Genomic DNA, 15780 nt, shown 5'->3' on the forward strand with positions numbered 1-15780 from the left:
TAGTAGAGACAAGGTTTCACCATGTTGGCCAGGCTGGTCTCAAACTCCTGACCTTAAGTGATCTGCCTGCCTCGGCCTCCCAAAGTGCTGGGATTATAGGCAAAAGCATTTATTTATTTATTTATTTATTTATTTATTTATTAGACAGGGTTTTCCTTGTCACCCAGGCTGGAGTACAGTGGCGAGAACTTGGCTCATTGTAGCCTCAACTTCCTGGTTGCCTGGGCTCAGGCAATCCTCCCACCTCAGCCTCCTGAGTAGCTGGGACCACGCCTGGCTAATCTTCTGACTTTTTTTGTAGAGACAGGGTTTCACCAGGTTCCCCAGGCTAACCTCAAACTCCTTGGCTCAAGCAATCCACCTGCTTCGGCCTCCAAAAGTGCTGGGATTACAGGCGCGAGCCACCGTGCCCAGCCCACGGTCACATTTTAGCGGTAGAAGCCAGGTAACAGATATATGGCTGTTTGCCTTAAAGTGTTTTACACTTTTTTGCATGTTTGGAAATGTTCATAATCAAATGTTGAGGGAAGAAAACATGAAGCCGTAGAACTAAGCTGGGCCTCACCTCTGAGCCTCAGTATACCCATGTGTAAAATGCAGGCAGCATTACCCAGAGGGGCGTCCCTGGGATTGAACAAGCCCTGAATAAGGAGGAACCCGTGGGGAACTGGCAGGAAGCAACTTGATCCTTCTAAGCGAGCCTGGCCCTGCCTCCTCAATTGGATGTCCGCTTACGTGTGGCCTTCTGAGGCTGCCCTGCCCTGGCCACCATCTCTTCTAGACATCACCCTTTGTCAATGTCTGCATGGCAATTCTCTCTGGCTGGTACATCTCTTCCATCTTCCTTAATTTATCTTTCTCCTGACAGTAGAATGTGGATTTGAGGAGAAGAGGGACATTGTCTTATTCACAGCCGTATCTCTGGCACATAGTAGGGATGCAATGACTCTGTGGAAGGAAGGAAGCAATGAGCAGGGCCTGCATAAGCTCTAGCGTGACCCCTCGAGTGGAGAATTCTGCCACCCAGAATGTGCTTATTGCTGCTAACGCCACCCCATAGAACAGCAGGAAGAGAACTTAGAGATCAGTCATTCCCACCTCATTTAACAGACAGGGAAACCAAGGCCCGGAGAGGGAATGCAAACCTCCCAGCACCCACTACCAGTAAGTGGCTGAGCAGAGATGGGGCCTGGGGCTCCTGGCTCCCAGCTCAGTATTCTTCCTCTCCAACTGGCTGCTGGGGCTGGTGGTGAAGTGCTGATTCCCAGGAAGAGCCGGCAGATGGACAGACAGGCTTCACTGGGCTGGGCTGCCCTGGTGCCATGTGTTAATTACAACAGACAGGATATGCCAGCCTAGCAATGTTTGCCGGTGCACCCACCCCTCGTTTAGCAGGTGGGCAGGCTGGCACAGGCCGCTGACCATGCTGACACAGGCCCAATTGTGCACAGCGCCTGCTGAGTGGGGTGGGCCAGGCAGATTGGCACAGCGAGGTCCCTCCCTGAGGACTGGCAGCCCTTTCTGACTGCATTGGTCAGCCAGACTGGTGCAAGCTGGGCATCTGTCCCATGATGAGCCCTTGCTAGACACAACCTGTCTACACAGGTGTGCCCAGTGACCGGCAGCCGGGAGGTGACACGGGGACTACATGCTGAGCATGACCACGGGGGGACATTGTTGGGGGTGTCACAGGCAGGGGATGCGGGCCGGAGCCTCGCACACAGATACGCAGATTCTGAGATCAGATAGGACTCTGCCATGGTCCCACCCCAACACCTGTCCTGTTGACTGGTAGGATCTAAAAATCAAGTTTGCAGCCCTGAAGGAGGGCCTGGAGAAGTGGCCTCTTCCCTCCAACCCACATGCCTCTTCCTAATTGCCACCAGATCTACTGTTCACACAGCAGCCAGCGGGATTTTTCTGACACCCATGGAGTTGGTCACTGTCCTGTCTGAAGCCTTCAGTGGCTTCCCATTTCCTCCAATAAAACAATGGCGATAATAATATGTGCTATGATCATGAGCATTTTACAGCTAACAGCACTGCAGCGTGTGTCCTATGTGAAGGACACCTTCTAGGCATTTTATAGGGAAGACCCTGATTCATCCTCCACGCTGGAAGGTGGTGCTCCTGCTATGCTCATTTTATAGATGAGGAGACAGAGAGAGGGAGATATGAGATCTCAAATTGGCTTGAACCTAGAGGTCCGACTCCAGAGCCTAACCACCACCAAACCCAGACTCCACGCATGTGAGGCATGACCCTCCCACACCAGGCCCTTCCACCTAGCACCCCAGAACTTATCCTGAACCCCCCTCACTCTGTGCCCAAGCCTTGCCTTCTTGTTGATGCCCGGGGTCCCCCCATGCTCACCTCCTGTCTGCCCCACAGGCTCTGTTTCATATTCCAAGACAGGGCTCAGGGTCCCCTTCTGGGCAGGGCCTGCCCTGCACCCTCCCTGGCAGAGCTCCCCGGTCCCCACGCCAGTGCTATTTCCACTCCACATCAGGAGCCGGCTGTGGGGTGAGCACCTGCTACCAATGTTTCTACCCTGACCCCAATCTCCACCTTCACCATTCTGTGAACTCCCTGATGACTCCTCTGTCCACAGGCCTGGCCCCCAGGAGGTGTTTATAATGAACAAGTGAATGAATGAATGAATGAACAGGTGAGTGAATGAATGAAAAGCTGAGGTCACTTGGGCTGCAGGAATGCACGCTGAGAGTGAGCAGTGAAGAGTGGCTCTCATGGAGACAAGGTGGCTGAATAAGTCCCTCCCACTTCCTCCTCAGCCCACTCCTTCCATAACATAAGAGGGACGGGCTTTCATTAAACTGGGAAAGAGCCGCCTGAGCCCCTCTCTTGAGGGGTGAACCGTGTGACCCTGAACCCCCTCTCTAATGCTGAGATTTTCCAAGAGCATTCTTGTCAGGAGGCACGGAGGAGGCAGTGAGGAGCTGGATGTGACCACCTGGTCTGGAGGCTGGACCTAAGCATTTCAGATGCTACAGCTGTTCAGCACTCGATGGTGAACCTGGGCTTTTAAGGTCTGGATTCTAAGCATCTGGATTTGGGGGTGTGGTGGAAACAGGATGTGCTTCAGAGCCAAGAGCCTGGCTCCCAGCTCTGCTGCCTCCTCCCTCTGTGACCCTGGGCATGCCTTGGTCACATTGGCTTTGCCTTCTGTAAAGCGAGGGGCCTAAATGGGATGGTCAAGGGCATTCCTGATCTGAATGACCTCCCAGGGCATCAAGGGTCCAGCAGTTGATGGCCCTCTGGAAAAACTGCAAAGAGGCCCTGATGAGGAGTGTCCCTGGGGGTTCAGGACAGTGTCTCCGGTTGTGGTTCCTGACCCCTGTATCCAAATGACCTGATGATGCTTCTTAAAAATGCAGGATACAGACTGCACTCAGGACTCACTGAATTTGAACCTCCAGGGCAGGCTTCTGGGGAAACTGACATTTTCAAGCCCCATCCCCACTCTGGTCCAGGTGATTCTGCCGTGCACTGAAGTTTGAGTGTCTGGCATCTATCTGAGGCCCTTTCTCTTTCCCCTGCTTCTTGTCTGCTAGTCCCTAAAGCATGAGCGGGGAGCGGGGTGCTGCATGGGAGGTGGAGAAGGAGGTCTCAGAGTTCCCACGTGTGTGTCTGATAGAGTTTAGGGGGTTCGGGTGATTGGGTCATGACTGGTGGAAGCCTGCCTGGGCACGGGACATGGCAAGGGGGCAGAGTTGGCATGACATCTCCCACCCTGGTAGATAAAACCTGACATTTGTCAGAAACTCATCCCCTTACACACACAAACACACACACACACACACACACCCTTTCCTTTTCCAGAGTGAAGTGAGGAGCAGGGTATATAACTGCACTTACAGCTGTGGATGCAGGCCTTGTGCACACACGACACTGTGAGTCCACAAACTGACACACAGCCCTGAAAATGCCTGCACACACTCTCTTACACTCCCTGTAAGACCTCCTGGTCTTCCCTGTGCAAACATCTAAAACTACGCATGAACATTTTCATCGTTACTTTGCCTTGCACACACACATAGCCTCATATGCAGCCTGGAAACACACCTGTGTGTACACTCATTTCTGCTGATGCACACATGCACGCCCACACCACGCTGAACACAGGCTTCCTCGTTCACAGCAGGCTCATCCGCTGGGGCCCCAGCCCACACCAGTGGCACACACCGCCTCACATTTGCAGGAGCACCTGCCCACGTGTGGGGTGCGGGGCCCACAAAGAGGCCATAGCCGCTCTCCTCCCTGCCACTCTCCTAGCAGCCCCCAGGCCCATCCCTGAGCTGCTGTCTGCCATCACACGGTAACCAGATGAGACAGGCAATTTATGACACCAGCTGTCTCTGTCAAAACCGGATCTCCCACACACACCAGGGGAAGCCAATTACCTCGAGCCCAGCCCTGCCAGAAACCAGAGCCCACAAGGGAGAGAAGGGGCTGCCCAGAAAGATGGGTGGCACCTGACGTGAGGATTTTCTGCCTCTTCTTGTCCTTGGGAATCTGGTATCCTCTTCTCCCCAGGCTCCCTGGGGGAGGACAGAACCTGCCCTACCCTCTCTGTGACTGGTTCTCTGGCCCAGCTCCCAGGCCTAGGAACTGCCAGAGCAGTTTCAGGGTGGAGAACAGGTGGGCAGGGAGATTTAGGGGAAGAGTGGTCCAGGGTCGTTATGGCAACAAGAAAGGCAAGAACCCTGTGCCCCTCCCCCGACACAGCAGGCGGCCAGGAGGCTGTGTCACTCTCTTCCTTCATTCCCCTCACCTCCTCCCACAGCACCCCTGCCTGGTTTCCCTCTCCCTAGAATACTTCCTCCCTTTCTTGCCCCCCTGCCCAAAACTAAATCCAGTCCTGAGCCACTTGCTGCCTGGACTTTGGAATCAGACCCAGGTTCAAAGCTCTCCACGTCACCACCTCCTAACTGGAAATCAGGGCAAATGGCATCCCTTCTCTGGCCATGGGTTTTGCATCTAAAAAAAAAAAAACGGATGTTGATTTCTATTAAAAAATGTTGAACAAGAGTCTTCTAAGTACTAGAGTCTGTTCTATAATCGGAGATGCAACATTAAACAAAACAAAGTCCCATCCCGGGCGTCAGGCTCCATTGGAGGAGTCGGAAAGCAGGCGTTCCAGAAATTTAGGAGAGATGAGTAAGTTTCCCCACTGTCCTCATCTGCTTTGTTTACAGCCATGCTTTCAGCACCAAGCACAGCTCCTGAAAGGACCTCAAGAATAGACAGACTCACAAATGAACGCAGCAGTGGGCTCCAGCTCTAGCCTGAGGTTGACTTGACCTAGCACCATCTTTGTGCCCAGCCTTGGATGGGCATAATTTCTGAGTGGCTAGGATAGCGACTGATCCGCTTAAGTGAACAGGAAGTCTGTTCCTTCCTTCACTGACTCATGGGTTCATTCCACAAATGCACATTGAGCATGTACTATGTGCCAGTCCCCTAGACACCTGGGGTCAAGTGAGATGGGCAAGCAACCCCCACATGATAGCTGCCTGGCAGAGGTTTCTAGATTTGCTCATCACCTCCCAGCGTCTAGAAGCTGAGCCGTAAATTCTCATTAACAGCAGTGTCCACTTGTCTTTGCATTTCACAAGGCGCTTTTACATAGGTTTGTTTCTTTTAGTATTTCTTACACCCCTGGGGCATGAGTTGGATTAATATCCCTCACTTTACAGATGAGGAAACTGAGGCCCACAGACAATCAGTGACTCTCCTGGGAACCCAGAGCCAGGGAGTGAAGCACCCACTGTAGCACCGAGTCTCTTTCTGGCCCACATTCGTCTCTTGCATTATCTAATTTAATGCCCTTTTCCCCCAACTACCGTGAAAGGCAGGTATTGCCTTAGGCTGTTTACAGCCAGGGAGCACCTCTGGCCTGGGCTGGGATTTGAACCTGTGCTGGGCTGACACAAGATCCCAGGCGCCACCCGCTCCTCTATAACTAATCAGTTCGTTAAAACCCTCCTTGCAAACACTCTCTCTCTCTGCCTGGACACAGAGACCTCAGCTGCTCCATTTCCAGGAGAGCAAATTCCTTCCCAGCTGGAGTGGAGTTGGGATATTGTAGGCAGGCAATTTAAACAGCTCCAGCAAAATACACCGGCAGTTTTCACTCTCTGCCACTATTACACTTTCCAGCCGCGGCGGGATTGGCCCGTAAGTGGGATATCTAGTTTATTACAGCTATTTCCAACCTGTAATTGGTTTTGTGGAACACAAGGAGAAGGAGGTTGGGTAGGTAGGGGAGGTGATATTTTCCCCGTTTCTTTTTTTTTTTTTTTTTTTTCTTTTTTGGATGACGGCACCCAGGGACATCGGTGAGGCAGCGGAAGTTGCAGACTTATTTGTTTTTCAAATTGAAGAGCCAGGCCGTCTGGCGGACTCTCACATTGCTGGCTGGACTAAGTCTACCGGTCACACTTTGATGACTCTGCTTGAAAAGCAACCTGCCCTGGCTGCAGCCAGATTTGCGGGTTGAGGTCAGGGGGCAGCCGGGACCCAGAGATGGGGTCTGGCAACTCTGGGTCATGAGAAACTGTGGACTCTAGGGCTGGCTCTTCCAGAATCGGAATACTGTGGGCATTCAGGGTAGCAAAGAGTTTTCAGTTGCCTCGTGGGACATTTAGGGAAACTGAGTCACAGAGAAAGGAACAGTGCAGAGACAACCTTTGGGACTTAGAACCTAGCTCTCTGACTCTCAGAAACTTCTACACCATGTAGCTGGTCATTTGGGGAATTCCAACCTGAGATGCTCTCAGGATGGGGAAGGAAAGAGACACCCGTTCTTAAGAGCCCATGTTAGGGCCTGCCGCCATTGTCACAGTCCACCCACCCTGACCAACCTCCCTACTTTGGACTTAAGTAAAAATATATAATAGCTAATGAGACGGAGCACTTTCTGTTACTGACACGAGTTGGTGTTTGCAAGCAGTATCTGGTACAGGGTAAGCACTAATGCATGCTGGCTCTTATTTCCATCACGTTCCTGTGACCGCATGCCAAGCAATCCCCTGGGCTCTCTGTGTGTTTACTCTTATGCACTGAATTCTCACACATGTGCTTCACAGGGAGGTGTGATCCTTCTCATTTTGCAGATGAGGAAACAGAGGCACACAGAACTCTCCAACATCACCCAGCAATCAACTGAGTGGCAGAGCTGGGATCTGAATCCAGAGCTGCGTGACCCCAAAAGCCTCTGCACATTTTCCATCTCCCCAGCCTCAAAATAGGTATTCTGCTCCCTTCTTTTGGACCAATCCATGCTGAGGGGTCAGCTCTGTTACGATTACAAATATCACACCTGTGTGACCTTGGGCAGTTCACTTATCTCTTTCTTGGCCATGATTCCACGTCTGCAAATGGGGGTGATGACACACGTCTCTTGCTACAGTTCACTTATTCAACAACCCTTCATTTGCCAGGCACTGTGCTAGGCTCTGGGACACATGGCTCCTGGAGCTTACAGTCCTGAGATTCCAAGGAACGATGGAAGTGAGGCTGGGGGGCACTCAGCCTGTGTGGGCACTTGTAAGGATGCAGATTATTTTGCGTAACTACATGAACAGCTTCCTGTCTGGTCTAGGTGTGCCCTTTGCAGGATTAGGGTGTTTTCCTGAACAGAATATCATAAATGCTGGGAGCTTTAAGAAACAGAAACCCTGCTGGTTCCTTTTGAAGCCTACGTCAGGGATGGCCTGAGGCCACTGTCCCACCTGGGCCAGGCTGCTCCTAGCAGGGAGTCCCAGACAGATCCGGGTCCAGGTGCAGCAGGCTGTCCTGGGGCCAGTCTGCATCGCAGAACAGCAAGAGTGTTTTCCCTTTCCTTCATGGTATTCCCAGTGCCTGGCACATGGTAAGGTCTCAACTAATTCACTCATTCACTCATTGGTTCATTCAGCAAATACTTACCGAGCGAGTGCTGTGTGCCAAACTCTGGAAACAGAGCAATGAACAGGACCGATAAAGACCCCATCCTCAGTAGGCTTATGTTCTAGGAGTAGCGCATATTCAAGGACCTGTTTATTTGTTCAACAAAAGTCTGTTGAATATGAGTGAATGAAGTCATTCATTTCAGAAGTGCCTCTCGCTCTGGGGCTGGGCAAACCCACACATCTGCAGGGCTTGGCTCACCTTGTTTGCCCCATCAGCTCTGTGGTTGTTGGTCTGCCCTGGCCTGGTGGTCCCTGCCACAGGCACCATAGGAGCCTGTCAGAGCCCACGAGACCTGCCTGCCTCCAGGTACTTACTCAGGGCATCCCTACGCTCTGTTTTGGGGTTACTTCGATGACTAATAGCAAGTTCTCGGTCCCTGCTCTCTGTCTCCCACTCCTTATAGACACAACCCTGCCTTCTGGTGCCTCCCACCTGCCTCCCTCTCGGGATGTGGGCCCCCTTCTTTCATTTACTGAATTCCGCATCCTCTGGCATTTTAGCAAGAGACAGTTTGCTCTTCAACCCCATAGACAGAAAGAGCCCTGAAGGGTGGGAAGGGACACAGAACAAGAGGTGGTCCAGAAAAGCGTGAATGCTCTTGAAAATAGCCCATGAGTGAGCACTTCCCACTCACCAGGGAGTCTACAAGGCTCATGTGATCTTCACAGGGAGGGACGTTGTGTTATCCCCATTTCAGAGATGAGGAAACAGAGACTGGGGGAGGTGAAATGACTTCTTCAAGAGCACAAACTTAGGAACCGAAATCAGACATTCAACTGGGGATCCAGATCAGCCTTGCTTCATGTTCCAAAGCCTCCCACAGGCAGAAAGAGCAGCCTAGGACCAAGCATTCCCTCCAAAGGGGCATCCTCCAGGAAGCCTTCCATGATCACCCCTCCCTCCAAGGGGATTCTTGGCTTTTCAGAAGCGTCAGAAAATCATTGGGGATAACACTTGGCAAACACCTGTCGCTGCCGCAGCCATCATCTCACTGACTCTGGAACCTCAGCTAATTGTGGACTGCGTACCTCTTGTGAATAAGGTTGTCATGCCTGAGGCCGTGTCTGAAATTTATTTTCTTCTCTGCCGTGAGGCTGCAATTGCCCCTGTATGTCTCAGGGGTGGAGAAATGTTTCTAGAATTAAAGGGAAGGTGTCTTCCAGCACATACACCACGCCTTCTGTCCACGGCCCGTACTAATCCCCAACTCACACTTGGCCTCTTTCTAGGGCCCTTTAACTACCAGGGCCTTGCAAATAGCTGCTCGCCTGCTGGCCCGGGACCTGAGTGTGTCTGAGTCTCCCATTTCCTTTACCTTCCAGGAGGCTGAGAAAGGAGGGAGTATGAACCACGGTGAGCTGGGACGGTGGAGTGAGGCCTGCCCTCCAGTTCCCTCACCCTGCAGCTGAGATAAGCACTTGCCTTGGGCTGCCTGAAGCAGGTTTCCCAGAAGCAGTTATTTACTCCTCTGGCTGGCAGTGAAGTCCCAGACACAGCCCCAGAGAAACAGATGTAAATAAAACCAAAGGAAAACTAGGCTCGTCCTTGAAACTCCCCTGTCCCTCGGCCTGAAACAGCGATTTACGACTCGGATAATTCTTCCGTGCTTTATCTGGGGTGTGTGGGTATGTGTGTGGACGTGTGGGGTGCGGGTGTATTTTCCTAGTAATAAAACCCTCAGTCTCGGCGAATAAATTTGAGGAGACAGTTTTACTGACAGATTTTTTCTCTTTTGTGTAATAAAAAAAATGGAGTGAAATTTGAGATTGGGACGATAAGAGGGTTGCAGCATTTTAGGAGGAGATAAAAAAGCTGCACCTGAAGGGAGGCGAGGCCAGGAGAGGGGCTGCTGGTTACACAGACAGCACGCTTCCCGCCTCACACCTCCACCAGGCTTCTGACGTCCTTTCTCCTAATGAGCCCAGCCGCGGGGGGCGGAAGGGGACCTTCAGAGGCATTCGGTTCACCCACAGCCTCTTCCAGCCTGGTGGGATCGGATGTGAACTCTGGTCCAGAAGCCAGAGACTTGTTGAGAACCTAGTGTGGGGCCTCAGCTGAATCTTTTTGCCTCACCAAGCCTCAGTTTCTTTACCTGCAAAATGGGAACATTCTCGTCTATTCAGCTCTGTTCCCAGGGACCTGGTACGGCCACACGATGTGATGGGTTTAAAGCTGGGTTTCTCCATCTGGGCACTGTTGACATTTGGAGGCCAGATAATTCTTGGGAAGGGGAAGGGGGCTGTCCCCTTGCACATCGTGAAACGGTCAACAGCTTCCTGCCCTCTACTGGCTGGATGTCAATACCAAATCACACCTTTCTCTTCAATTGTGAAAACCAAAAATGTTTCCTGAACTTGCTGTATGTCCCCTGGTGGGTAGGGTGAGCAAAATCACCCCCCAAGTGAAGGCCCTGCTTGAAAGGTACTTTGGTGGTTCTAAAACGCCAAATGAGGCCAGGCATGTTGGCTCATGCCTGTAATCCCAGGACTTTGTTAGGCCATGGCAGATGCATCAGGAAGTCAGGTGTTCAAGACCAGCCTGGTCAAGATGGTGAATCCCTGTCTCTACTAAAAGTGCAAAAATTACCTGGGTGTGGTGGCGCGTGCCTGTGATCCCAGCTACTCGGGAGGCTGAGGCAGGAGAATCACTTGAACCTGGGCAGCTGAGGTTGCAGTGAGCTGAGACTGTGCCACTGCACTCCAGCCTGGGCCACAGAGTGAGAATCCATCTCAAAGAAAAACAGTCAAATGAGAGAGGTGGAGAGGGGAAGGGGGTGCATGAAGAACGGGAGCCCCTGGAGCGTCTTGGCCTCCACCCCAGGCTGGGACATTGGGAGATGGGGAGATGGACACTCTGAGCCCAAGTACAGCCAAGCCTCTTCACCCTGTGCCAAGCTGGGTGCAGTCAGCTCAGGGACATTTCTCTAGGTGAGGACAGCAGGTGCAGTGTCAAGCTGTGGTGGTTTAGAGGTGGGCGTCTTTCCTAAGGCAAGCGCCAGTGTGGATCCCAAGAGGAGAGGAGACTCCTCCGGTCCCCTTTCTCTTCATCTTCCTCCACTCTCATCATCCCATTTCAGAAGCTGGGTCTGTGCTGCAGAAGCGGCCAGGTGAGCGGGAGCGGTCCTCTGTCTTCCCTCTGCACACAGTCAGAAAGCGCCAAGCCATCAGAGGGGAAGAAAGTGACACACGTGCATGTCACTAAGTCTGGAGGAGAGACAGGAGGGGTGTGGGCTTACGGAGGGGTAAGGAGAGGCCTTGCCCTGGGAAGTCTCCCTCACCGCTGCTTCCTCTCAGGGTCCCAGAGCCTGCGAAGGCCTTCTCATGAGTCTAACCATCCCCTTCCTGACAGAGGCCACCTTACTATTTACGAAGCTTACAGTCTATGGAAAGTGATCAATACAGACGAAGCCTGTGTCTGGCACACAGCTGGTGCTCAAACAATGCTGGCCAGATGCATGGAGTCTTCCCTAAACCAGTAGCAACACCACCGAGGTCAGAGAGATGTGGTCCAAGTCAGCTCAGGCACATATGTACCCAGAAAAGCCCAGCTGTGCCCAGGGTCAGTGCTCCCAGGCAGGGGACAGGGGGACAGACCCACGCTCCAATCCTTACCTTTTTGCCCGGGAAAGCTGCTTTCGGCATCCCCCCACCTCAGCCCCTCGGAGACACCTGTCCCTAGCCACCACTCTCCCAGCCCCCTCTCCCCCTGCCTCCACCACACAGAGCCGCAGGGAGTTAATTTCACTTCTCCAGGCCCAGGCATGAGGCCTCCCCACCGCAGGCTGTTAGCGCGGAGCCCAGCTGAGCTGCGAGAGGCTGCAAGCTCCCATTCTATAATAGAGTTGCTGAGACAAGCGGAAAACTGCAGCCGAGTAAACAGATAAATAATTGAAACAGTGACAACACATACCTTGCTGCTTTGTGGAGTAACACTTTCATTAGCTGGAGGCAGCCAGATGTGGGGAGGCAGGCCGGCGGTGGCCCGGCACCGGACGCTTGGGTTTGCTTTCCATCGGCTACGAACAGCGGGACAGCCCGGCAGCCTCCGTCTTCCAGCGCTGACTTCATCGCCACCTCCCTGCCTTCTCCCACTTCAGCATTCTCAGGTGAAATTCTTAGGTGAATTGGGGACTTCACGTCCTCCCTCCTGGCCCGTTCCAAGAGGAGGGCAGGTGCCCCACGCTGTCCCCTTCGGCATCGCCCGTGCCAGGACGTTGGGTTCCTGGCCTCCTCCCGGGCTCCCTGCCTCTAGTCTTGCCCCTTTCAATTCAATCTATAGCCGGGGGAACTTGTAAATCGAAACTGAACATGGCCCTGGGGACCATCGCCGTCAAGGGAAGCTGAGCTCCTTTGTCCTGGACACCCTCCATGATCTGGCCCACATTTTCCTTCACAGCCTCTGCTCATCCCATTTCCTTCCTTCTCCAGGCGCTGTGAAGTCAGCAAGCTTCCCCTGAGCACACATTTCTTTTTTCTGCCACAGGGCCTTTGCTGTTCCCTCTGCCTGGAGAACTCCCACCTGTTGCCAGGCTGGCTCCTACTCTTACTTCAGGAGGCAACCTAAACATCGCTGCCTCCAAGAAGCCCTCTGGGATTGCCTTATTCCCAGGATGGGAGCTGTCCTTCTTCTGGGCTTCTTGCCTGCATCTTCCCAGTGTCCTGGGGAAAGGGGTGGCCAGGGCTGGCTCAGCGCTCACGTGTGGCTGCCTCTGTGCTCTGTGGCAGGTGACGGATGGCGGCACCATCAAGCAGAAGATCTTCACCTTCGACGCCATGTTCTCCACCAACTACTCACACATGGAGAACTACCGCAAGCGGGAGGACCTGGTGTACCAGTCCACTGTGAGGTGAGGGCCGGGGTGGGGCCGGCGGGGGAAGGGGGAGGGATGGGGAGGGGAGGGTGGCAGGTCTCCGGCCCTTTCACTGCAATCCCTCGGCGCCCTTGGGCTTGGAAGGCAGAACTGAGGGCTCTGCTTGTGGGATTGGGATCCATGCCCTGGAGGCAAGAGGCAGGAGAGGGGCGGGCCACAGCTCTTCTGCCTGGCCTCCTCTGCCTGCTCCTCCAACAGTCCTGGAAGGTGGGTTTTCCAAACCCCATTTATTTCCAGGTGAGATACGGAGGCCCACAGGGGTGAGCCACGGGCCTAAAGTCACGCAGGTGGCAGTGACAGCGCGGGGTGGGGAGCCAGCTCTGCGTGGCATGGAAGCCTGTACACCATGGTTTCTTGTGGGATCCAAGGCCATGAGGGCCCCGAGCTTAAGAAAGAACGACCCCAAGCAACAGGACTCCCAGGTCAGAAGCAGCAGGGTGGGGAGGAGCAGTGCTCAAGTCAGAGATTCGTGATTTTCCCACCCCATCCCTGTTTCCCAGGAGGCGGGCAGCAGAATCAAGCTGACTACATGTCCTTCTAGACCCTGCCGTGTTCTGTGTGTGTGGCTCCATCCCCTTCCCGCAAACTCGCTACAGGACCCTAGCCCTGTTTTATTCCTTTGACCCTTAACACACGCTGGTCCCTCTTCTCAAAGGGCCTTTCTCCCTTTGGCCATCTGGTAAACTCCTCGTCAGCCTTCAGAACCCCACTCAAGCAAGTCCACCCGTGGGACCACTCACCTTAGCTGAACAGATGCCCCAAAGCTAGTCAGCTGAAACTGCCCCAGTACTCACCCCTCCTCAGAGGGAGTCTCACTGCATTCATGAAGAATGCAGATTTGCACACACACACACACACACACACACACACACACACACACACACACTCTTCCACGCCACACTGCCAAATGCTTTGACAGGCGCCCAGCTTGAAAGCGGTGGTCTGCTCCAAAGCTGCAGGGGGACCGCTCTGCATCGTGCACCCTGAGGGGGACTGCCGCCGGCAAGCCCGCATGACGTGCACTGCGGCACCGTGCCATGTGGATGTCCCAGCTAGCCTGGTACTGGGCTGTCTTTAAGCTCTGAGCTTGGAGGAGGGGGAGGCCCCGCGCTCCAGCATGGACTGTGGGTCTCCCAGTGACCATGAGCTTCAGAAGGGCAAGGCACCTGCTCCTCCTTCACCTTTTGCATCCTCAGCTCTCAGCCCAGGGCTTGGCATGCAGTGAGTGCATAATGAAATTTGCAAAGTGAGTAGACAGCCCAGGCTATGCTCCTCGGCTGTTCAGGCCTGTTTTCTATTGGGTAAAATTAGAAAATGGGACAAGAAGATTGTAAAGGGTGAGTCCAGCCCTGCACGGGGAATCCAGCCCGGGCCTCCTCCTCCGCCTGCCTTTGTAAGAATGTGAAGGTGGGTATGCCCCCGGGGGCCTTGCTGCGTCCTCCTCCTCTGTGGGTTCTGTGCCAGGACCCTGCTGAGAGTGTGGACGTGAAGGTGTGTGAAGAGGTGCGTGAACAGCAGCACAAACGCCTTCATCCATCTCCTTACGATTTCTTCTGCACCTGCTTCCAAAAAGAAATGATAGTGCCTAAAACAAGCCAGCTACAACCAAGATGAAAAAGGAGATAAAAACTCATTTGGGAGAAAATAGCTATTCTGGAAACCACAGATGGTTTTGTAGTAAGTGAACTCCCAAATCATCTCCAAGATTCCCGGAAACCTAATGCCACTCAGTTCACCCCTGCCAGTCACTGTGTCTCTGAGAATCCCTGTCCCTCCAAGCCACCTACTGCCACAAGCATGGCCTCTAGGACTTCTTGGTTCTGATTTCTAAGCTAAAAAAGAAACCCAGGGACCACCTAGAACATCCTTGAGCCCCACCCTTTGCTGCTCCCCATAGTCTCCAGGGCAAACCCTGCTACCAGAAGACCCAGATGCAAATCCCAGGTCATTCTGCCTACCAAATGACCTTGGACGAGAGCCGTCACTTCCCTCTCTCTTTGCTTCAGGTTTCTTGCCTGGAAAGCAGGCTTGGCATGATTGGCTTTGTACTGTTGTGGTGGAATTTCAGAGGAATTTAGGTCCAATAGCCTGAGTTCAAATCCTGCCTCTTCCAGCTCCTGGCATTAGTGAAATCTGGGGCTGGTAGCCCCACAATTGAGTTTCCTGACCTCCAAAGGAACACGGCAGCATTTAGAGGCTGGCCAGCCTTGTGAGGAGCAGGTGCGTGCATTCAACTGAAGTGCTGGTGTCCCGTCTCCAGGTGGTACATGTTCGCTGCCATTGCCTAGAACAGCCCCTTTTTCTCTCACCATAAAACAAACCAAAAAAACTCACCTTTTTACAAATCTCTTAAAGCCCCCTTTTATGCACTCTTTCTGTTTTGATCTGCACAAACAACCCCATGAATGCAGACAGGTATGATTATGATTGATTATGATTATGATTATGAGCGACGGAGTTTCGCTCTTGTCGCCCAGGCTGGAGTGCAATGGTGCGGTCTCGGCCCACCGCAACCTCCACCTCCCAGATTCAAGCGATTCACCTGCCTCAGCCTCCCGAGTAACTGGGATTACAGGGTTGTACCACACCTGGCTAATTTTTTGTATTTTTAGTAGAGGCGGGGTTTCTCCATGTTGGTCAGGCTGGTCTCAAACTTCTGACCTCAGGTGATCCTCCTGCCTTGGCCTCCCAAAGTGCTGGGATGACAGGTGTGAGCCACCTCTCTCAGCTATCATTATTGGTAGTAGTAGTAATTATTTTCTCTAGCCCGGTTCTTACTACAGGAGAGGTCAAAGTTCAGCAAGGCCCAAGGGTCTTCCTCTGGAATGACATGAACTTGACCAGACCCCTTGCTTTTCAGCTGTGGAAGCCAAAGCCCAGAGAGGAAATGAGACTTGCCTGAGTTCACACAGCAGCCCTGACTTAAGCCTGATTTC

General features: G+C 53.1%; 1 protein-coding gene across 1 annotated transcript in view; it reads left to right on the forward strand.

Annotated features, from left to right (window-relative positions):
• Positions 1–15780, forward strand: part of IGSF21 (immunoglobin superfamily member 21) — a 272851-nt gene that overhangs the window by 166986 nt on the left and 90085 nt on the right. Inside the window, exon 3 of the mRNA XM_032300592.1 lies at positions 12699–12820. Within this exon, the coding sequence (XP_032156483.1) occupies positions 12699–12820 (122 nt within the window). The remainder of the gene's footprint in view (positions 1–12698; positions 12821–15780) is intronic.

Source organism: Sapajus apella, unplaced genomic scaffold, assembly GCF_009761245.1.
Source record: "Sapajus apella isolate SASKATOON/1434 unplaced genomic scaffold, GSC_monkey_1.0 scaffold43, whole genome shotgun sequence".
Classification (NCBI taxonomy): domain Eukaryota; kingdom Metazoa; phylum Chordata; class Mammalia; order Primates; family Cebidae; genus Sapajus; species Sapajus apella.